We start from the raw sequence: 23,503 nt of genomic DNA, 5'->3' as shown, positions 1-23,503 counted from the left end.
ACAGTGAGACAAAAGATCCACACTGCTCTACACCAAATCCAGAGCTGCAATATTTCATTCAGAATCAGCTGATTCTGATTCTGAATGAAATATTCAAAAATATTATTTCATTCAAACAACAGCTGGATGCAGTGACTGTGCACAACTTCTAAAAGTCATTTCATTCTTAACATGAGCCAGGTTTTGCTTCTGTAGTGACAAAAAACTAAACTTGACCAGGAGCCAAAGCAAAGATGTTTCCCTAATCTATTAAGTAGCAGGCCAGATCATATTCAAAGGATAATTTAAGGAAATTGATTGATAAAAATGCAATTTTAATTTACCTGTCTCTGACTTGAAAGAAAGATCTTGATGCTTTTATTTTGGAGGCAAACTTGCTGTGGGCAACTGTTGCTGCCATGATGGAGGTCTATTTTAGCTCCAGGCGCTGTGCACTGACTACAGTGCAGCAGGCGGCCTGATGCTTGACAGCTTGTGTCTGTCATTCATGGATAAAAGTGTAATAAACGTCTTCATGTGGAAGGGGTTACAATCTCTATTCGGACATTATGGCTAAATGTGGGATTGTCAATCCAATGTTGAGAGATAAAAAAAAAATCTGATTATCAAAATAATCTGGCGGGACAGATATTATTGCTGGCTGGCCAGTTTTTGCCTACGGGCCACTAGTTGCCACTGACCTAGACTATATCTAAAAAGCCTGTACTGCTGCCAAAAATGTAGTAATGAGGTACAGGATAGCTGGTCTAGAATAGCTGGTCTGGCCTTGTGGTGTGTTTAAGGACAGAGTGTTAGTGTTAGAAGATGGCGGAATGAAAACAGAGAAGCAGTGAGTGATGAAACAGACATACATGAGGAGGTGAGGGAGGGGGTCTGATGGGGGGGATGTGGGTGGGAGCTGATGGCAGGCTGATCTGGGTCCACACAGAGCCACTCACTTGGCCAGCTTCATCTCAATCTGCTGGCGGATTTCCTGCCGCTCCTGGTCGCTGCGGACGGGGAAGATGTTGCGGTCCTCCAGCTCCTGTTTGCTGGGCCGGTTCCGGAGCTTGACGGTCAGCAGCTCCTTCCTCATCCTGCGTGGGAGAGTCCCTGTGGGTGTGGAGCACAAAATTAAGGTCAATAATAATAATAATGACACAGTGGCTTCAGAGATGCCACGCATAGTTTTCCAGCTGAAGCCGCTGAACTGGTGCTAATCACCACACAGTGTGCTTTTGTGCTTTCTCATAAGACCTGAGCAGCAGCTGTATTAAACAAACTAACACCCTATTAATTAACAATAATACCAATAACAATAACAATACTTTATTAATCCCCAGGGGGAAATCCAGGTATTAAAACAGTAGGCAGCAAAAGCAGATAATACAAGCAAGAAAAGCATAATAACACACACACACACACACACACACACACACACACACTATTGAGCTATTAGATGTAACCTATACTTACATAAATAACACTCAAATATATCATTATCGACAGATAAAAAGACAGATAGAAGTGTTACCTTCCTTGGACCCTGTATTTTGTATTTGTTGCACAACCCTGAATAACAGTGGATCAAGTCCACGTTCAAGTCCAGCCACAAATTCTGGGCTGGATTGAAGTCTGGACTGTGACTCCCTGCTTTCTGTGGGGCATTAACATTGTTTTGGTTTCCAAGCCATTCTTGTGTAGCTTTGGCTTTGTGTGTTTGGTTACAGTTCTTGGAAATATTGCAAATCTTCACCCACACTGCACCAAAGTTTAATCCAGATTTTTTTTTTTTTTTTTTTTTCTGCAAAAAGTTCCCCTCAACCTTCACAGGGGTTCAAGAGCTGCTGATAGCTACTGTCACCGCCATGCTTCATGGTGACAGGCAGTTTAGTTCATTAGTCAAAAAGATATATTATCTGACTCGACAGTCTGCAGTCTCTTCCACGTGTGTTTCAGTGTCAGTGGCTTCCTGTGTGTCAATCAGAAAACAACAGTGAAGCAACAGTTGTGTCTTCCCCACTGCTGTGAAACCATGCAGCTCATTTATAGAGTTATGAAATGCATGTAGCCTCCCAGGTTAAAGTTACATTCATTTCTCCCATGGACAACTTTACATGCTTCACAGTTGCAGTTCATCTACAACGTGGACGGCCAAGTCACAGGACTTTATTATAACATACTAAATACTGTATGACATAATACTTTGTCCAGAATGATAATCAAAAAAAATGAAATTGTTTTATTAAAAAGATGTCAATTTAACTTGTCTCTCATAGTTCTGACATAACCCCACAGCACATACATACTTTTAAAACCTTGATTACACTATCCAACAATATGCCTTTCCCACTCTTCCTTCACTCGTGCACTAATGCATTTCCTGGACACCAACTCTTAATATGTGGAATGTGACATCACACGGTCCTGATTGATTTAATGAGCACAGTCAGACTCCGGGGGTAAAAAACAAGGTCTAGTTACACATCACGCAAGGTATCAGGTGATTTGTGTTGTGGGCTCAGCTCACAAATCACACCAGATTTAGAGCATTTAGAGTGAGAAGGTACTAAAACCGCATTAGTAAATTAGCCCAATTAACGTGGTTGTTTTATATTTTGGTCATATGATATACTTAATACCAGAATGTGTTCCACACAGGCATTTTTCTGTTGTCAGCACACATTTGCATCACGTCACCCTCGTGCTGGTGGCGTGCTCATCTGTCGCGTCCATCTAGCCCCACGTTTTATCCTTTTTATTTGACCCTGGAGTCACAGACATGTCGAGGGCACGTGGCCATGCACCCATGACCCACATGAATGGCCGAGAATTAGGCCACCAGAGCAGATGTTGACGAGCCACTGAAATTTAACACCAGTAAGTCTGCTATTCGTCAGTGCTGTAAATCTCCCTGTCATGCTCTCACTGTAAACAAATATCAGCAGAGATTATGCCGCTTCATTATCCACTGACAGGATGCCCTGATTTTGTTGGCTTTGTACATTAAGAGGCGGATAATAGGAAAAAAGCAAATTTTTCGGCACGTCTGAGGGGGACTTACCAGAGATCACAGACTCGTTCCAGCTGTCCTGGTCATTCAAGTATTTGTCCAGACGCCAGTTCTCCTTGTTCTCATCAGACTCCTTCTTGCTCTCAGACTCCCCGGCGGGCTCCCTCTCCGTGCTGGACGTGCGGGACAGACGGCCGTCCAGACGCCGTTTTGGAGATGAGCGCGTCTCTTTCGACTGGAAACTGAGATCACACATCACAACATAGAAACCTGTCAGTGACACCTTCTTGTGTGAGGACTGGATTACTTCCACAAAGTGGTTAAATAGCTCAATGGATAATTAAATCCAGGGATGTGTTTGCTGACTTGAGTCACTGATTAATGTCAATCCAGTTAAGAAGAATATCCTTTATGAAAAGAGTCTTTTTTTTAACACAACCCACACATTTTTCTGTTTGATACATCGTTATGTTAATTCAAGCAGCATCTATCCTGTAACTTAAATAAAGTTCATAACAACCACCATATTCTTGCATATCCGATACACATGACTGTTTGGGCTGAAAAAAGATCTCACAGAGTTGGTCATTATGGCTTACTGAGTGTAGATGCAACATAATGTCATATGAAACAAATGAAGGTGACTGAATACTTCCTGAATGCACTAGATCAACTCAATACATTTCACAGATGAATAAAACAAAAACGGTTGCATCTCTCTATATTTTACTATTTCATAGAAAGAATAACCAATTAAAACCTTAGCAGAATTACTTGAATTACACTACCAGTCAAAAGTTTGGACACACCCCACACATTTTCATTATTTTCTATTCATACTGAAGACGTCAAAACTATGAAGGAACACAGATATGGAATTATGTAGTAAACACAAAAGTGTTCATATAAACAAAAGTGTTATCTGTCACCCATTCCTTAAAGACTACTGGAACTTTTCCACTGACAACCTTATGAAGCTGATGAGAGAAAGTCAAGAGTGAGTGTGCAACATTTTCTGCTTTGTTTAACATTTTTTTGTTTCCTACATAATTCCATGTGTTCCTTCATAGTTTTGATGTCTTTAGTATCAAGCTACAATGTAGAAAGTAATAAAAAAAAACGAAAAAATATTGAATGAGAAGATGTGTCCAAACGTTTGACTGGTAGTGTACTGTATAATGAACATAATCGATATAAGCAGCTCTTTTTAGCAGTCTGTTTTTTATGGGTCTTTCACCAACTCAACCAGCTAATTGATTGAGGTGTCATTGGATTTTTTAAATTTTGTTTATTTTGCAAAGATTAATAGAATATTGTTATAGCATTTAAGGTATATAAGGGAAAGTATTTGCATTAGAAATGCCTAACATCCAAACACTGACCTGTCCTGTCTGTGTTTGGTGGCCAGGGCACGGTGCAGTTCCTCAATGATACAGCTAGGGGGCAGCTGTGGGTGCAGCGCTCCAAGGTGGGGGGACCCAGTAGGTGTGGAGATCCTGCCTCTCAACAGGGAGCCGTGAGGGTCTTTGGGAAGTGTGAAATTTCTGGGTAAGGTGGCTGGGGACTTCTTCACCGGTACTGGGGGGGCACCTGAGGTGAGAAATCATCAGTGTGAGACATTAGGGTGCGGACGGGGAGCTTTGCGTCACCAGTCTTCTTTCCCTGGTGAACTCACCGTCGAGGCTGCCCAGTCTGGTGAGCAGTTTGACTGGCAGGTTGGGTGGGGGCGGGGTGCTGGCTCGTCTCTGAGGAGGGTTAGCCGCCGTGGCCTCCTGTTGTTTCCCTTCGGCGGCCTCCGCCTTCCCTATCGGCTGCTCCTCGCCGGGGTTGCTCAGTGAGGTGCTCTCGTCTTCTCCATCGTCACTGTGACCGGGGTCTCCCACCGTCTTTGTGTCTTCAGTCACATCATGCACTGAAATGAAGCATCAGTGATGGTAACAGCAAAGGTTTGGTTTGTTCAGCTAGTCTCTGTCTCCACTTAGTGGACAATCAGAGTCATGGGGAGTGTGACACAACTGCACCAGGAGAGATTTCCATGTCTCACTCAAATGTAAAACAATCAAATTTAGTAAATGTAGATGTAATAACTTGCTGGTTTTTATTATCTAATTACACATTTTTAAATCTATTTTTTCTAGATCAATTTGCTCCTTACACACATACATAAAGTACATACACAAGAAAGATTTTTTTTTTTGTAGATAAGCTCAGACAATAAGTTCATATGTCTTTTTTTCTGCCTGACAAAAATGTCCCAAAATGTGGAGGCAGTCACCCAACAATGATCCATTTAAAATTCAGTTCATGATCCTGAAAATGTAAAGCATGATTAAAAGCAACATGTTCAACTGCTTTAAAAAGAAAATATATTCTAGAAATTGATTACTTAAATTTGTAAGACATTTTACATCTCATACAAGACACTAAAAAGTCCCCGCTGGATAAATTGGGACTCTAACAGTGACACTACTTCTAAATAAACCTAAACCTAAATGAACTTTTGTCTAATGTATCAGCAGACAAATTCACAGATATCATCATTTGTGTAAGAGGCTGATATCACGCCACTGCCTAGCTCAGTATATAAAATGCAAACCCCTCATATAGTGAACAGTGAGATATATTTGGTTCAGGCTCTCAATGACTTTCAGATAATTCATTCATTGTTTGGCCCCTTGAGGGCGCTGCAGCGAGCTGTAAACAAAACACTGACATACAAGTATTATCGCCTCATAAATCTATCAAACATTTGCCCATGTATAGTCCTGCAGATACTAATCTAGTCTTTGGAGTTGTGCCTCTGGCCACCTGTAGAATGTAAAACTCCAATATCCACTCCTGAGAGAAATATCTGCTCTTTTTTTGCTGTTAAACGCTCCACAATGTTCCTCGGCTAAATGTTATGAGTCTGTGTCTGTCTGCTGTCTTCATGCTGGACATTGTACAGTGGATTTTAAGAGTTTTTTTTTTTTTTGACTAAACGCAGCTGCTGCTTCTGCTGCTGTGAATAACACAACGAGAGGGGGGAAGATTAAATCAAAACAATAAAGTTAGGGCCATAAAACCAAAAGAGCAGAAAGATGCTAAAATGCTCAGTAAAGCTTAACAGGAACTGCAGAGTCACATGCCGTTTCTCTTGAGGCAACTACTTGAACAATATGTTCCACATTACACATTTGATCCATTAATTTTACTTTTATTTTTCTGTACTCTCAGCAGGTGTGATTGCTTAATGCAGCTTTAACTCTTCAAACCAAATATTGTCACAAAGTGCTGTGCTATGCATACTTATTGATTTTTTTCTTTTTGAATGATTACAGGCCACTGTATTTGCACTCTACCTGTTGATGCTTCTAAGTCACTTCCCAGGTCTTCATTGGTGCTGGCCAGAGGCGCCACAGGCTCCTCGTCTCTGTCCTCAGCATCAGATTGAGTGGGGGTCTCTGGATCTTCACTGTTGCCCCCACAGGCAAGATCTGACTCTGCAAATGCAGAAAGAGAGAGAAAGCGAAAGCACAGGGATGAGTCGGGCATCATGTGGCTAAACAAATGAACTGTTATCAGCCTGGAGTCATATGCACGTCTGTGTGTGTGTGTGTGTGTGTGTTCATGTCTCATTTTGCACCTGTCTCCGTCTCCCCGGGGTTCCTCTTGACGAGGTCATCTCTTTTCTGTCGTACAGCTGCCTTCTTCTCCACCGCTGAACAACACAAACATTTATGAAACCAGTTCAGTGACTGCACTAGAAATGAAAACATGTGGTTTTTTGTGAATACGTCGCTCTCCACGCTGCTACTTCCCCCCCCCCGACCGATCCAAGGGTCTTACGTAATACTCACTCGCTGAGGGCTTCAGCTTCTCGTTTTTCTTTTTCCTCCATTTCCAGGGCTTGAAGATGCGCCCCAGACTCGCCAGCTTGCTGTTGCGGCGGACGGGAGGCGTACGAACCCCTGAGACCAAGCAACCTGAGTGCAGCACCCTCTGCTGGTCCATCCCATCTGCATCAACACACACACAACAAACACAGCTGCATTAAAACTGCAAATCAACCGTGAAACAGGCGGCAGTGACATCAATCAGCGCTTTAATGAAGTGAGGACTTGAGACATCTTTCACGTTACTTCTAACGCAATTGCACGAATACTAACTGACATCCCATCATCATGTGAGAGTAGCTACCAAATGTGGGTCACTGGCTGTAAATGCCTTATTGATTCCGGTCTAATTCTGAGGAGCAGCGAGTGGTGGTGGGGGGGAAAAGACAGAGAATCACATTGTTTGCGAGTGACTCACATGGTTTCGGGGCGGCTAGAACCTCCCCGGACCCAAAAAAACATGCAGACAATGAATGCTTTTTTTTTTTTTTTTTAAATGCCTTGAAAGACACTCAGAGGATAAATAAATTCAGCCTGAGCACAACTGCCTGTTCTGAGGTCAGCGCAGACATCTGCAGGCTGTATTCCCTGCAGACTTCATAATATTTTAAGCTGCACAGTTGCGGACAGTGAAGTACACAGGAATGCACTGCACGGTTTAACTGCACGCAGCAGCGACAGCATCCTGCAAATCGTGGACACTGCTACTGACAAACGGCTGCTTGTCAAGAGTTCCTTCTGGTCTCTCATTGTTTTTATAGACATTCGATTGATTCCAAGGTTTTTATAGACCTGTTTACAAGCAGTCCATTTTTTTGTGTTCTCTAATAATACTGATGATAGATTTAAAATATATATGAAATATTTGTGTTTGTTTTTATCATGATTCAGACAAACAAATAACATAATGCTTATTAGGCTATCTGCACTATCTACGATTAACAATTAAGATTTATAACAGTCAATCTGAGTATTATCTTATTATAACTAATTCATTTTTTTGATCCATAATTTGCCACAAAAAAATTTGAAATAAAAAATGATGTTAAACCTGCAATAACTAATTCTTTAGCGATGTAAGCAGCAATAAACAATAAACATTCAAAGGTGTGAATATGTCAATATATTGCTTATTTACATTTGTGGTAGATTCGGAGCAGCACTGTCACTCATTTAGATTCATCTCTACTTGAATCTAAGTGAAGTACTCACTGTCTTCTCAAGCTCTTGGACTCTTTGGCTGCAAAATGCTCCACTCTGTTCACCAGCTAGCTGCTAACTGTGTCTGTCTGGGGTCAGCAGGTAGTGTACGCTGGGTTTATAGGAGCTTTTTCTCTGAAAACCAGAGCAGTACAGCTGTGGGCCGGACAGCTGAACAGGCTGGAGGTCAGCAACTCAGCATGAAGCTCAGTGGACCCAGAGAGAGCAGCAGACAAACCCCTTTTCACATCACTGCATTGTTTTCACATTATCGGCTACATTTTCATAAAAAAAAAATGTTACAGCAGCTTTAAAAAGAAAACACGTCATAGATTCTGTGGTTGCAACAGGTCTGCTCCTGTTCTCTTTCAAAATCATTGTATTTGTTGGGGTTAAATAGTCAGTGAGACAGAACAGGCCATTTAAAAGACAGCTGAGCTGTGATGCATTCAATGACTTAACGGGGAGCAGGCTGTTGGCAGCAGTGGTACAAGAGTGCTCTGGTGGACAAATTTGCACAACAACAGCAACACAGGACATGAAATAGCTCAAGCAGCGATCTTCAGCTTCCCATTACTTTATGTTCTTGTTAATTAGGATTTATTGTACTCTGGCTTTAATCAAACTACTTGTGTTACCAAACCAAAAAAGTATAAAGTGCACTCATGTGCAAGACAAAGCAATGCAAAAAGAAAATAATACACACTAAAAAAGCTGGAGGCATGACATAATTGACATTTCTTGAAAGGGATAACATCATGTTGATCAACTAAACAATTTAATGTTGGAGATCTTGATTTCTCTCCAAAGATAAAGGCTTGAAATCAATGGCTATTCTTCTTTGCTGCTTCTCTGACTGCTTGAGGAGCTCCTAAGTCTAAGCTAAGCTGTAGAGGAGAGATCCCAGTGATAGACAGACAGGCAGAGATCTACAGAGGCCGACTGAGCTGACTTCTGTTATGCTGCATTGAGTGGCAGAGAGAGAGAGAGAGAGAGAGGAAGAGAGAGAGAGAGAGGGAGAGGGAGGGAAAGGGAGAGGCCCCTTGGAGAAAGGACAGAAATAGGCACCCCTACACAGTCTGGCTCCGCCAACAAGCTGACACCTCAGGGAGCCTACATCTGAGCTGTGGGCTGTGCAGGAATCGCTACACGAACGCTTTTATCTCCTAAATCAATTCCAGCAGCATCTAAATCCACAACATCTGCTCATTTATCCCAAAAGAAATGAATTACACACACACACACATACACACACACACACTTGCATTACTGGCCACAGTCACATTGTAGGAAGACAAAGGGAGATGTGTGATTAATGTTGAGATATTCCACAGGTGAGGATGGATTTGATGTGGAGGGGAGGCCAACTCTGACGGCAGAAACTCGAAGCAAAAGTGCAACGTGTTCACAATGTGACATTAGAAACAAGGTCAAATCCAACTGATGTCATAACAACATTCTCCATCTTTATTATTAATATGGTGCAGGGACCAGCCAGTGATGTCATCTTATCGCTCAAGTGCATGTTCAGCATACTGTAGGTATAGCCTACAAGGCATCTGTCTGTTGACAATAGTGAAAAAATACCCATCATCCTTCCCAAAAGCCTAAAGTGGTGTCTTCGGATGTCCCTTTGTCCTCACTAGACATGAAACTGATAACACTACAAGTGTACAGACAGACTCCTCTTACAACACAAGTCCAACCACAGCTGAGTTTATTGATCCGTCCAGCGTTTCAGTGCCACAGCCTCAACCGACACCCTCAGCTGCTTGACCACTAACAAAGAGAAGCAGGTCAGTCGCCCAAGTCGTGTGTGTGTGTGTGTGTGTGTGTGTGTGTGTGTGTGTGTGTGTGTGTGTGTGTGTGTGTGTGTGTGTGTGTGTGTGCCTGCCATGGGATGCGGCGAGGAATTCAGGTCAAGCCCGTAGTAACAGTAACAGCACGCCCAGGGTCAGGCTCCCGTTGCCATGGTTACCGCGCTGGGATGCTGCGGAAAAGGCCCCTCGGAGGCAGAGAATCACCACGGCATGAGGAATAGGGAGTTGCTGGGTGGATGATGATGATGGGGAAGGCTGTTGCCACACAGAGAGACGGAGAGCAGCAGCCAATCACGGCCCGGCGTTTAACGATGCATAATGTAAAAGAGTCAGGGTGCAATTTGCAAGTTATGTTGAAATATTTATCAAAGTGGTTAAGTGTTAGGGGGATTGGGTGAACATTAACATCTCCTTTTCTGCCAATACAGGAGAAGAATCATCTTCTCCTTTTTTTTCAAGCAGGAAAAAATAAATAAAGTCCAAGTCAGATACTACACAGTGAAGTAGGAGTGTGGCTTTAAAAGCAAAAGGCTGATGCTGCAAATAATGAGCCAGCTGAGAGGAATTGACACAAACCACCAGGAGATGTCACAGCATCCTCCTCACTCGATTCACTAATAACTTACTGCCACGTGTTTAACGCTGCACAAAAAAAACACAAAAGTATTTCATCTAACAATATACAGTAAAAACAACACCCTAACCCTTAAAAAAAGAAATATTATTCAATTCCTTTCCCAACTAAGTCCCTCCTGAACGCCACGGCACTATACAGTAGGACTATTATGGTGGAAATAGTAGCTACCACTTCGTATGTGATGCTAAATACAAGTCCAAGCTCATTACATGGATAATATCGTGATAGCATCGAGCGGATGTTTCCGGGAGGTACTTACATGTCATAGGACACACAGCTATATCCAGTCCGACTCCAGAGCTCCGTAAGCTAAGTTACTCACATCATTATGTTGCTACTGAGCCGACTCAGCTCTCACAACACAACAACCAGAGGACTTCGCAGCCGCGGTGAGTTTAGGGGAAAAGAAACCCCGCTATGTAACGATAGCTCGTCCAAGCAGCAGGGGTCAGAAACTGTGGCTGAACAGCGCCAGAAGAGAGTCTTTAGTGAGCAGGAACTGAAGTGTCAGTAAAGGAGCGGGTTACATCTGCAGCTAGCTGCTAATATTGATGTGCCATGTGAACCCCGCCCCTCCGCATGGGAGGAGGAGGAGGGCAAATACACTGGCACATCTTCTGCTGCAAAACATAGTAGCTACAGTAGCCTTCACACACGCACACGAACATTTCTGTCAATCAAAAATAATGAACTGCTTTATTGTTTCTATATTTGGGTCAATGCTGATTGCTAAATTCAATTTGACTTTGTTTAATTGCTCATGCATTTAGACTTAAAAGCCCTGCAATAGGCTATGTCACAAAGCCATAAAGAAATAGGGGCTGGCCCTTATTTATAGGGTAGAAAAAATATTTAAAAATACATCTCAGTGTAATTCAATCAACAGTTAGAAATAGCCTAATAATTTGCACTATGCCCATCATTCTTTTAAATTTGAGTAGCCTAATTAGGCTAAATGTGAAAATGTCTGTCACTGTTTTTTGTTTGTTTGTTTGTTTGTTTTTACCAATGGTCCAAAAACTAACTTATTCAATTTACTGTCACATGATTGAGATTGCAATTGCCTTTATTGTCATTGAAATAATTCTACACAATGTAGGCTACGATAAATATAAAACATAAAACACATAAAAACATATCACATGAGAAAAGATAAGTGTAAAAACACATCAAACATAAAGCACATGATGAGACAAGGATGACAATGCAAATCCTCACATTTGAGGAAACCGGTCTCAAACAGTTTTATCAATATAATTTTGATTATCAGTAGCCAACAGTAATAGCCTAATAAATTCAGCTCAACAGCATAACATAACCTTCATGTCATAATGGCAGTAGGCTATAATGCTATTGTATTAGACTGCATGATGTACAGACATTGCACTGCTGCGTCAATGAGGTACAGGTTAGAGTTATGTTTGAGTAACTTCTTCGGTTTATGAGTTTGTAGCTTCCCAGTGTAACAAGATAAGACGACACAGCTACACTAACAGATCTGTGGGACTCTATGGCGCTGGCTTAGTGCTAAATGCTAAGCTCACATTGATAATGTTTGTCACAGTAACCATGCATCCTAGTTCAACAGATGTTAGTATGCTAATATCTGTTCAATAGCATAGAACACAAACTACGACACTGATGAGGGAATATCTATCAGTAGGTGAAGGATCCTAAAATAAAGTATCAGATTTGTTAACATGTTGCCCTGATGGCCTGCTGGGTGAAACGTAAGAGGATCGCCGGAGCTGTAAAACCTCTAGGCTATAAGGAAACATGAATGTGTGAACAAAATGTCATTGGAATCCATCCAATAGCTGACCGCATATTTCACTAAAAGTCAAAAATCTTTACATTATTGTTGTAAAATGATTATCCAAAAGTGTTGAGATGTTTCAGTCTGGAGGTGGTGAACTGAACAACAGACAACATTGTCATCCTTGTAACAAGGCTAAAAGCATCAGAAAGCATAAAAATAAAAAATAACAGGCTGCTACTCAGAAAAATACAGCCGGTGATAAAAGAAGAAATATATGCACTCTTGTTACTGTAAAGTGCCTGTTCAGTAAATACCAGCACATACACTGTACCACAAATCCCAAAGCAATAATAAAGAAATAGCCTACTGCTTTAAATATGCCTTACATTTTTCATTACAGGTACAACGTTGTTGTTTCTGTTTTATGTTTTTTTATTAAAAACACGCTTTTTAGCTGCCCTTACTAAACCTGTTTTCTTTGTATCTACTTATACAGTCCTTAGGTGAAATTAATTATGAATAAATCACTTGGTGTGTAAACAAACTCTGTGGTTTCTTTCAGATCGATTTTCTAGAGGGCTGCTCATACATTAAAAGCAAGAAGGGCTGAGTTACATCAGAGATGATAAAAGTCAGTGGCAAGATTTCTCCTCAGGGATACATAAGCAGTAAACAAAGAATAGCCTATAACTGGTAGCGTGGGCTACTCAAAGAACATGAATCTCATTCAATATTTACAAGTCTTCATTTATATGGCCGAGCATGGATGGTGTGCCAAAAGGTAGTGCACACAAATTTTGACCAGTTAATAAAAAAGTGAAACATGCCCCCAACCTTGAAGATGAAGGAATCTCAAGCGACTGTTGTACTGTATTCCTATTGAATGGTCATATGGGAAGTATTTATCAAGGGCAGTTTTGAAGCCAGATTGCCATAGTTTTTTACTTTTAATGTTAACAGCAAATTTACAGAAAAATAAATAAATAAATAATGTAATTAAAGGGACTACGAGGAGTTTTGGAAGCAAAGTGTTTTCACACTACATTTCCCATGAGCCTCCACAGGCACGGTGAAATTCTTGGACCGGCGCAAGACGGACGAAAGCGAAAGCATTTGCCAATAATGTTTTCATTAATCAAGAATTAAAGTCGGAGGTTCGAAGACGATCAGATACCGTCGTAGTTCTGACCATAAACGGTGATCCATGATCCATGATCCATGATCCACCGGGCAGCGTCTGGGAAACTGAAAGTAGGAAATGCTGGGCGAGCCGACGATGGGCCCATTAACAAGTGTGGGTAACGTAGATTCATCCACATTAAAGCAGAAGTAAGTGATATATTTGTGTTAATATAAGTCTTAAATAGTTATATCTTCCGACAGCAATCACTTACATAGAGTGTTTGGTCTGAAACACGGGTCTGTCAGTCACTCTGCTCTGCTCTGAGCCGAGGAGAAAACATTTATCGTATCCTACAGTTTTTATCCAATGAGGAGAGAGAACGGCATGCAGGGCTGTGTGTGCAGCCAAGGGACGCCGTGAATGTGGTGACGTAGGGACGAGGACTGTTATGGTGCGTTCAAGGAAACTCGTAACTCGTGTTTTTCCGACCTGTGAAGTCGTACCAGTTCGATCTGGTACGAGTTCACGGGTCGGAAGTTACGAGTGGCAGTTATAGTGACTTTCACAGGTAAAACAGGTCGGAGAAACACGAGTGGGTTGCCTGGAACGCTACAAAGTCGTGAGTTGTGACTTGAAGCTGTAATTTACGGTTTCAAAAGCCTGCCTGGAACGCAGCATTAGCCAAAACGACCGGATCGCTTACTTCTGCTTTAATATGAGACTCTTTTATAACCAAAAGCAAACTCCTCGGGGTCTCTTTAAATTCACATTAATGTATGAGTTCCTCAGTGAGGTTTTGTGCATGTTGGCTCACAGGCATGATTACTGAGGCACTCCATGGGACTGAGTCCTTCATGTTACACCTGTGCTTCTCCTGCTGTTTGTGTTGTGTGTGTTGACGGCTCATCTCAGGGTGACTATAAAACCTTTATCCCAGTCTGTAGCACTGGGCCTGACACATGAGAAATTGCAGACAGCTACAGTATCAACCAAAACACACACACACACAACAGGTGAGTCAACATAGCTGGACACCATCAGTGGCAGTTAAAGCTGAATAAAATCCAGGCTGGATGAGTTTCCAAGCAACATCATCCATGAGGGCATGCATGCAGGGTAGAAAACAATCAAAATGACTGTTTGTTAATATATCAACATGAAACATGCCTAATAAGAGATTTTGCATAAATGTAACCCATCTGGCAAATGTTAGTTTGGTGTTAGCTGACTTTTCATTTATAGTGATATTATTACAGTAATAAAGTTTAAGAATGAGGAGATATGCACACCGTTTGAAGGCATAAAAAAAAACCCATTAATGAATGAATAATTATCAAAATAGGAAAAACTAAACTAAACTAAAAACTAACTAACTAGCCATTTCATTATTTTCTAGGTCTGGCTTTAATAAATTCAGATTTTATCAGTCACACAGGCTTCAAGTGAATTATTGAGATTATTACTGCTTCCTGAACAGCTCTGCCTTTGAAGAACCCAAAATGTATAAAATCTCTGAAATACGAGGTCATTGCAGGTTTGATACTGGTGAAACACAGTTCGTAATGGGTGGTGGAAGCGAATATGCGCATGCATGTGCCTATGTGTGTATGATGTGCGTGAGTGTGTGTTTGTAAGTGGGGGGAGAGTATGTGAGTGCTGTGCAGTCTCAGGGGAGAACAAGGAAATGGAGAAACATGCTGTACATCAGCAGTATAACTGCTCAAACCTGCAGTTATGGAGTGTCCATTTGTGGGATAATTTGCACCAAAGCACTTTACGATTGATTGCAAACCCCAACAGCAAAGCAATCGCACTGCCAGCGATGGGAAAAGGTCTGTGTTTCACAGATTAGTCACATAGTAACTGAATCAGAGGTCAGTTATTAATGAAATGATGCAATGTTAAGATTGACAAAACACTATTACTAATGATAAATATTTAATTCATTTTCTTTTACTGTGAGACATATTGTGATGTATGAGTTTAACAAGTACTCTGTACTATGTCACATTTGGCACATGATGCATCATCAAATACAGCATGTGTCAGTGGGATCAACATGTTGAACATTGAAAATAAAACACATATTTTATGTTCATAAATCCTGCCGCTGCTCCGCTCCTGTACTGTTCCCCTTTAAATCTGCTGAATCATTCATCAGGTACAGTCATAGCCTGCACTGCCTGCGAGCCAATGCAGTGTCACAGTGACAAATAGGGGACTGTAGCAGTGGGGGAAGACACAGCCTTGCCTGCGTTAGAGTGTGTGAGCTGCAAACAAAGTAGTCTCAGGGATTCCTCTGAAGAGGATGCTTCAAGGTTGGGAGGAGGCTCGGTTCCTTTGGTCAGACTGAGAAGGAGGATACTTTATTGATTTTGTTTGATTGATGGAGTTATCTTTAAGTTTACATTCAGACTGAAAGGAAGGAACAACACAAAAACACTCTGAAGTGCCGTTCAAAGATGCAGTTGGAGCTCTGACGTACATGAAAAAGACAGCCAACAAGTTTATGCTTTTTTTTCCACGCGTCACTCCCTCCTATCTTTACAAAATATTACAAACCACCTTTCACCTTCTCACCCGACAAATCTTCAATGTCAAATATCTTCGGCCATAGTCATTATTTTGTTTTTTAACAGTGTTAAATGAAACAGGGAACGTCACTCGGAAACCCACCATTGCAATTACAACAATCTCCTCCACTGAGCTGGGGAACAAAAGGTTTGATGGGGGAAAAAAACTTGTGTTCTCCCGAGAAGAGCACTGATTGGTTGCAGATTAACAACATCATAGCTCGTTATCGTAAAGTCACCGGGACTCCCAACAATATCTGACACTCTAGGCATGTCGTCAACTAGTACCGCTTAGTAATGCTAGCTCACCTACAGAATGGATGACCTCCAGTCAGTTTGACATCCTCACAGAAAGTTTTATGATTTAACAAGTAAAGGTTTGGGTTTGACTGGACCGAAGCGATGGAACAATTATCCAACAGATCAATATTGCCAACCCCTATATCCTCCCCATGAAGCTTCCACCTTTATCCCTGGTCGATAAGACTCATAATTCACACGGCAGCTGGAGGTCTTAGTCAGATAAACATAGGTTGTATGTGCACATGAATGGTATAATTTTTCCAGCATGCCCCAGCTCTTAATAACAACACAGGCTTGTGTTCCCTCTAACTTTCCTATTTTTAAATTCCTCATGTACCAAGGGTTTAGCTGGGGTCACGTCGGAACAGCAGCTCGGTGGTGATTAGATGCTGTAATTTTTACTTGTTAGGGTTTAATTCTGGATTGAAATGCACATATTCAAATCCAGCACCCAGTTTCAGCAGACTGATTTTTGCAGCTGCTTGCCACCCCCCCTCAACCGCCCCAACCGCCCCCTCCCATACACTGCTAAGAGATTCACATCAGTCGGAGTGATTAGTCTCTCCATTCCTACTCTGGGCTTTAGCAGTTGTTTTTAATTACATGTGCCACCGAGAGCAAAGTATCTCTTTTTTGTAACAAAGCCCTCACTGGGCTGCTTCCACTTGCCATCTCTGTGGGATGCAGAGTAGATTTTGCAAAAAACAAACAGCTGAAAAATAACTGTGCTGGGGTGGTCTAGAGCCTCTGTTCCTGCCTTTCCAGGGCATCCAAGTGATCATATCACAGCTAGCTGTGTCCACTTGCCCGACCCCTCCTGTCCCCCTTGTTGCGGGATGAGGATGTCAAAAGGATCAGCTGGATGCTGTGCTGTGTTCTCATGTGCAACATATTGCTTTTACTTGGCTCTGAAAGGAATTAGGTCAGCACATGAAACATTCATAAAAGATACATTATGTGTAAATGGCTGACAGCTTAAGTCAAGTCGCTTCCCCCGCCCCAACACCGCCTGACCCAGTCGCCGGGTAGATCTCAGCCTCTGCTGCACACGTAGTAAACGCTCTTCCTTTCTTGAATAAAGCACATTAGAGCCACCCTCAGGAGCATGCATGCACCATGCACTCAAATATGAGACTACAATCCCAGTATATTAAACCCTGTGAGGATGCAAAACAGAAAAAGGTACACATGCACATGCAGAACTACATCCATTTGTGTACTTGCTCAAGTACATATGATGGACAAAGACAGCACACTGGAGCGTAAAGGCAAAGCTGTTGGGATGGAAAACAGTATGTTGCACGCAGATCAGTACACACAAGCTATTCATCTTTTTGGGCACCTCTTTGTTTTTTAATTTCATCTGTACTGATGAGAACTTCAACACAGAGAAGCATCAATTTTTTAAGTCCTTCTCTGTGTTGTTAAGAGCTCCCAGATTGTTGAGTTATTGGGGGAGGGGAGACAGTGTACGTGTGTGTGTTTGTTTGTGTGTATCAGGGGTGGGGGTAGTACAGCTTCACCAATCCTGCTGCTTTTCAATCAAGTCTGTGCATTGAGACAAAAATATCTGTATTCACATTTTCTCTGCACTCTTAAAGGGGAAAACCTGCCTTGAAACACAATTTGCACATAAATGCATGTTACTGCTTTGATGGTAATTACATCCTGTGATACCAGACAATGCGCTCTTGCTTCAGGCAGATGGACAAATCACTCAAAAGCTAAATAAAATAAATAAATAAAAATATATAAAAAACGGTATCATTTTGAAGAAGCTTTGGCAGCAGCCTAGTAGCTGGCTGGCATCATCTGAACATTTTTACTGTTTCTCAGATTTTTGATCTTGAAAAGAAACAGTGAGATCTCTCACTGTGAATAACAAAAATTGTGTGTACTGTCTATACTGTTGTGTTCCTGTACGATCCCATTGTTTATATTAGAAGGTCATTCAGCAGGGTTAGGGTTTTCAAGCATCAAAGTTAAAAAGAAAAAAAAAAACACTGAAAACCATGGTACTAGGCCTCCAAGATATATGGAAAATTGGTGTTGTTGATACATAAACAAATATTGATGTATACAGTTTTCTTGAGTGAAGGACACAGATAAAGGTCATGAACGGTCATCTCCGTCCTCCCTCTGCTGCAAGTAGCGATGCTGAGTGGGTGAGGCTGCTGTCGCAGGCTGTAGTGATAAGTTTACAAAGGTTTGTGGCAAAGGGAGCTGCAGTCTCTGCAGAAAGTTTTCCTCTTTAGCTTCTTCACACCAGTTCACTCTTGTAAATGAAAGTAAAACAACACGCACACATTCATATCACAGCACCCATTACCATTTCTGACAAAAGCCTGATGTTAGAGCCCAAAACTGGTCAGAAAGCATCAAAATAATGCAGGTTTAAGGATGAAGGTCAGCTCTGAGAATACCATTCATAATCAAAGCATCTTTGCATAGATACAGTGGCAGGGTTACTCAGACACAGAGGTCATGAGGTAATCTTTTACAGATACACACATATTCCCTGCTAATGGTTTATTTATGCTGACTCTAATCCTTAGGCTGAACATCACAAACATTAAATTTTGCTGTTTTAGGTAAAGTTCAAATATAAAAGCTCTCCTTCCCACTAATCAACTTGCAGCCTTCAGCCCTAACTGATGACTCAGGTGACATCACAAAAGATAAGTAGATATTCAAACTTGATGTTGTTCCCTGTTTAAATGAATAAATGTGATGTGATTGCCATGTGATGCTGTTTTGTTTGGTTGGGGGGCCTTGTATCTACACTGTGAGTCTACATGGTGTGTTTATGTCCTTCCAGCACAAGTGAGGATGACGTCATGCTTCGTCGTGCCTGCTGTGCTGCTCCTCGGGGCCCTGTAGTCAGAGGGACCCGGGGACGTCTCCGCATAGTGCGTACTGTAAGGGCATGAGTGATGAGTTGGCACAAAAGGTACTTCTGAATTAGCCACTGTACAATGGAGTCTTGGCCGGCTCGTAAAAAAAAGAATCAATGCTGCACCAAAGACTCAGGGGTAGGATAAAACTCACGGAGGGAACAACCTATTAAGCGTCTCAGCAAAATCACATTTTCGTTTATTGTCCTAGATTAAAGTCCAAACACTTCTGCAGTGCTCCACATTAATCATGCCAACGCTGTCCATACTAAATCCTTCATCATTGCTTTCAGATGTTCCACTTCAGAAACAGGCATGAGAAAGAAAAAAAACGATAAGGAGTTGCATCAGCTCTAAAAATAAACCACAGTGGGACACGAAGTTTGGCGGTTTAGTCGATGTGGAGTTTTTTTTTTGTTCTAACCATCTCTGATTGAATTTCAAAAGACTTCAAAAACTGCCTCAATGATTTCACTCTAGCTCACAATAGGAGGAGTGAAGATGCAGTGAATACTTAGTGCATCTTACTTCAAGTCTAATTCTCTTCGTCCTCTTAAACCTTGCAGTATGGTGCTGCGTAATCCTGAGTGAGTGTCTGTCCACTCTATATGCAGCACGACCTTGGACAAACCATTTGTCCCTATTCTTTGGGAGATGTCAGGTGACTGCAGTGCTTGGACTCGTCCTGACAGTGACTGCTTACCTCATTTATGCAAAATATAGCCATCTGCCAAGTAGAGCCCTCTTGTGGCAATTTCACCCACTGTTTCACCGTTCAACTGCTCTTGACCCCACTTTGTAGCATTTAGATGCAGGTGTCTAAGATGCCCTTCAGCATTTCTCTAGAGTCATCCCTGCTTGGTATTTTAAGATGGTTCAACTGCAAACCTCCTGTCTATGAATACATGGCCTTCAAGTCTATATAGGAAAGGAGCAGGCATGAGGTGCATCACTTTCATTAACAACATCCGTGGATTTCTGTGTTCCTAATGCATATTGTTCTCAAATCCTATGCAAAAAAAGTGAGCTGCAGCCTCCAAGTAAGTTTCAAAAACACACAATCACCAACCAAATTGTCTCCCATATATAGGCTTCTCTGACACTTTACTGGAGCACCAACCTTGAGATGAGACATGTCATATCCATGTTACTAATTTGCACAGCAGCCAGCCGTTCACTCTATCTTTCTGTGTTCTCTGCAAGTGCGTGTGACATTGCTCTGGGTGCTGTGTGTGTGTGTGTGTGTGTGTGTGTGTGTGTGTGTCCTCTCTGAACAGAAAGGCAAACTAGGCCTGGCAGTGTTAAAAGGGGTTATTTTAGTGGGTTTACCTACATTTAAAACCCCCAATACACCTGCTAATTTTGGCATAGAAAGGATATTAGACAGTTCCTAGCAAGACAGTAAACTCTGGTTACAGTCTTGTTACAGAGGTTACATCTTATTTCCTTATTGTTTAGGGAAAAAGAGCTCAGTTAACCTATTTGTTCATACTCTTGTTGTGAAAAAGGAGGTGATACATCTCACAGGGACAGTAAAGGAAGTGACAAACTTATGCCTAAGCACCTTTCTCTTTTAATATGAGTTCAGAGACCTGGGGGCCATAGATGTTCTGTATTTTTTGAGTAATATCCCAGGGTAAATCTCAAGAAACCAATGATAGTGACAGCGCTTAGCAGGTTTTTGTCACTTTTATCCCATCTCACCTCTAACTGCAGTCGCTGTGAAATGACTCGAGTCGTGGCTGTGAGGAGATTCACCACATGTTCCTCCTCACTTACATGAACGTGCATGTAGGAGTGAAGCTGCCAGGTGCCAGGTTCGCTATTCTCTCCGTTCAATAACAGCTCTGAATTTGGAATGAGACACACTGGTTTATGTATAGGCTTCTTGATTAATAAAACATGAGATGCCCTGATTCAGATAAAAGAAATCCTAATCTCCTCATCAGCGCCCCCCACCCCACGTCCTCTGACTGAATGTGAGGACTAAACTGAGGCGCTCGTCAGTAGCTGAGAAGTGTGGGTGGGGTGGGGCGGGGAGGCGTGGGAGGAGGGGAGGAGGGGGGGAGTTGGAGGAGTCCAGGGAGAAGCCTTTGATGTTAGAGCAGCATGTCAGATTAGCACAACAGCACCAGCTCAAATAGGGAGATGAGGGGAGCAAAAGAAGAGACTCCTGTAACGCCAGGGACTGACAAGGCCCCTCCATCATTTCTGTAAGTGTTCATTACGAAAAGACGGCTGCAGTTTGATGCTGAGACCATAACACTGCATAATCAGTCAGCTTCACTTCTTGTCTCTTATTAGTATGTGTGTTTAATTGTGAAGGACATAAAAACACGCTATTCGTTTTTGAATATTTCATTTCACGTAAGTGTTGCTTGTATTGTTATGGATACCACCTCTATTGATCATGGACAAAAACATGAGCAGTGAGATGACCATTCAGCTTGTAAACAAGCCAGTCCCTCTGAAGCACTTTATTAGGACAAGTGAATTTGAGTGCACTTGTAATGCTGCTGTACTCTCTCATTCACACAACAGTATCACTCCAGTAGGTCAAGGTTGAACCAGGATGTTTCATGATATTAATGATACTACTCCCCCTCCTCCATAAGCTTGACTAACCTGTGTAACTACCAGATCCTCACAGTTAATCTGCTGAATGTACGTAATGTTATAATGCAAAACTGCTTGTAATAAACTTAAATTGCCCTAGTTGAATTATTTAGTTCCATTTGGCCACTAATAATGAGTTGTTAAACAACACACCACTAATCGATTTGCTAACTTACAAGCAGTTGCTTATTTAGACAGGAATAGCATCCATTCATGTTTCTGGCTACCTTTCTTCATTTCAAAACTCGACAATCTCTGCACATATAAGATACCATATTGATTGCAAAATGGGCATGCACCACAGACTACAAAAAAAGATGACAACAGCCTCCGTGACATCACCCATACTGAAGAAAAGTTTTGAAGCTCAGAGTGGGCTGCTCCACTGTCACCATCTTGGCAGTGACTGTCATAACTTTAATCCTTAATAAATCTAAATGGGTGGTAATGAAAATGAATGCCCTGGAAATGAGCTATAGCTAAAGATTTTTTTATCCCGGCTGCCCTGTAGTTCTGCTGTAAAGTTTGACATTTAATATTGAAGTCTATGAGGACTGACTCAGCCAGCCTCACGTGGCCATTCAAGAAACTGCAGTTTTCAGCCCTGGAGGTGTCACTATACTTATCATGCATATTTCATAATTCTTGTTAAAGCAGATACAGGTGTCTTCATGTTCACTGTCTCATTTCTGCATGCCAAACTACAACAACTATAACAATAAATAAAAGTCTAAAGTCTAAGGGGCTCAAATACTACAGATGTCAATCATAAAAGTATATAACCCTACTATAATGTCATAAAATTATCCTTTAGTCTCTTTTGATAACTTTTAGATGCTAACAGCTCAATGGCTAGCTCTGTTTACTAATTGCATTAGTGGACAATTTCACTCATAACAGTGAGTGAGTGTTTAAATCTTCTATAATGCTCTGTAGACCTGACGGAAAGAGACATTTATGTTACAAGTTGTAATTCATTGTTGATCTAAAAAATATTGATTACAGCCGTTTTAGAGCACATCCAAGACTGTAGCCTACTTGGACGGATTACAAAACACTACCATGATTACAGCTGAGTAGATGAGAAGCAGAGCCCATTAATTGGTAGGTGCGTAAAGTAACATGGATGCACCCACTTTACTCAAATTTTCAAACTTCAGCTCGTACTTTCTGCTTAACAGAAAAAACTAAGGCTCCTGTTCTGTCCGCAGACATTCACTGTCACATTGTACACTCAGTATTTCTCCTCATGAAAGTAACAAATATCCGGTTTTCCAGCTACTGCTTATGCCAAAATTTCACTGCAGCATGAATTCCACCTTTAGGCAACAATATTCTGGCTGCACTTCTTGCTCTGTATCTTCTTGATCAGAGCTGGTGATGTAATCTGTATATGCTGCTCAACAAGGTGGCTTCATCACCGGCTCAGAATGAAAAACCAACTGCAAAAAACCCCAGTGTAGAGAGATTTTAATCCACAGCACAGCGTTTTGTTCTCCCCGTCTTCTGTCAGGCGGTATAGAGCACCGCACTGATGACTAGGCTGTCGTGCGATAAGTTCTGTGAAACATGTATTCAGGTTAAATCAGAGTCCTCTGTGCCCTGTGTTGCTTTTTATGGCATCCAAATGAGCAGCATGAGAATCTGATTTGCAAGCATTAAGTGAGAGCTAAATCTTGGCACTTGTCAGATGATTTGACAAGTGATTTCT

General features: G+C 41.7%; 1 protein-coding gene across 1 annotated transcript in view; it reads right to left on the bottom strand.

Annotated features, from left to right (window-relative positions):
- Positions 1–23,503, bottom strand: part of phactr3b (phosphatase and actin regulator 3b) — a gene marked incomplete at its 5' end in the record, with an annotated part of 48,730 nt that overhangs the window by 23,128 nt on the left and 2,099 nt on the right. Inside the window, 7 exons of the mRNA XM_083971657.1 lie at positions 939–1,092; positions 3,044–3,234; positions 4,375–4,582; positions 4,668–4,904; positions 6,334–6,474; positions 6,618–6,692; positions 6,832–6,990. Coding sequence (XP_083827783.1) covers positions 939–1,092; positions 3,044–3,234; positions 4,375–4,582; positions 4,668–4,904; positions 6,334–6,474; positions 6,618–6,692; positions 6,832–6,990 — 1,165 coding nt within the window. The remainder of the gene's footprint in view (positions 1–938; positions 1,093–3,043; positions 3,235–4,374; positions 4,583–4,667; positions 4,905–6,333; positions 6,475–6,617; positions 6,693–6,831; positions 6,991–23,503) is intronic.

Source organism: Trachurus trachurus (genome assembly GCF_905171665.1).
Source record: "Trachurus trachurus genome assembly, chromosome: 5".
Taxonomy (NCBI): Eukaryota; Metazoa; Chordata; class Actinopteri; order Carangiformes; family Carangidae; genus Trachurus; species Trachurus trachurus.
This window is presented reverse-complemented; position numbering and strand designations above follow the sequence as displayed.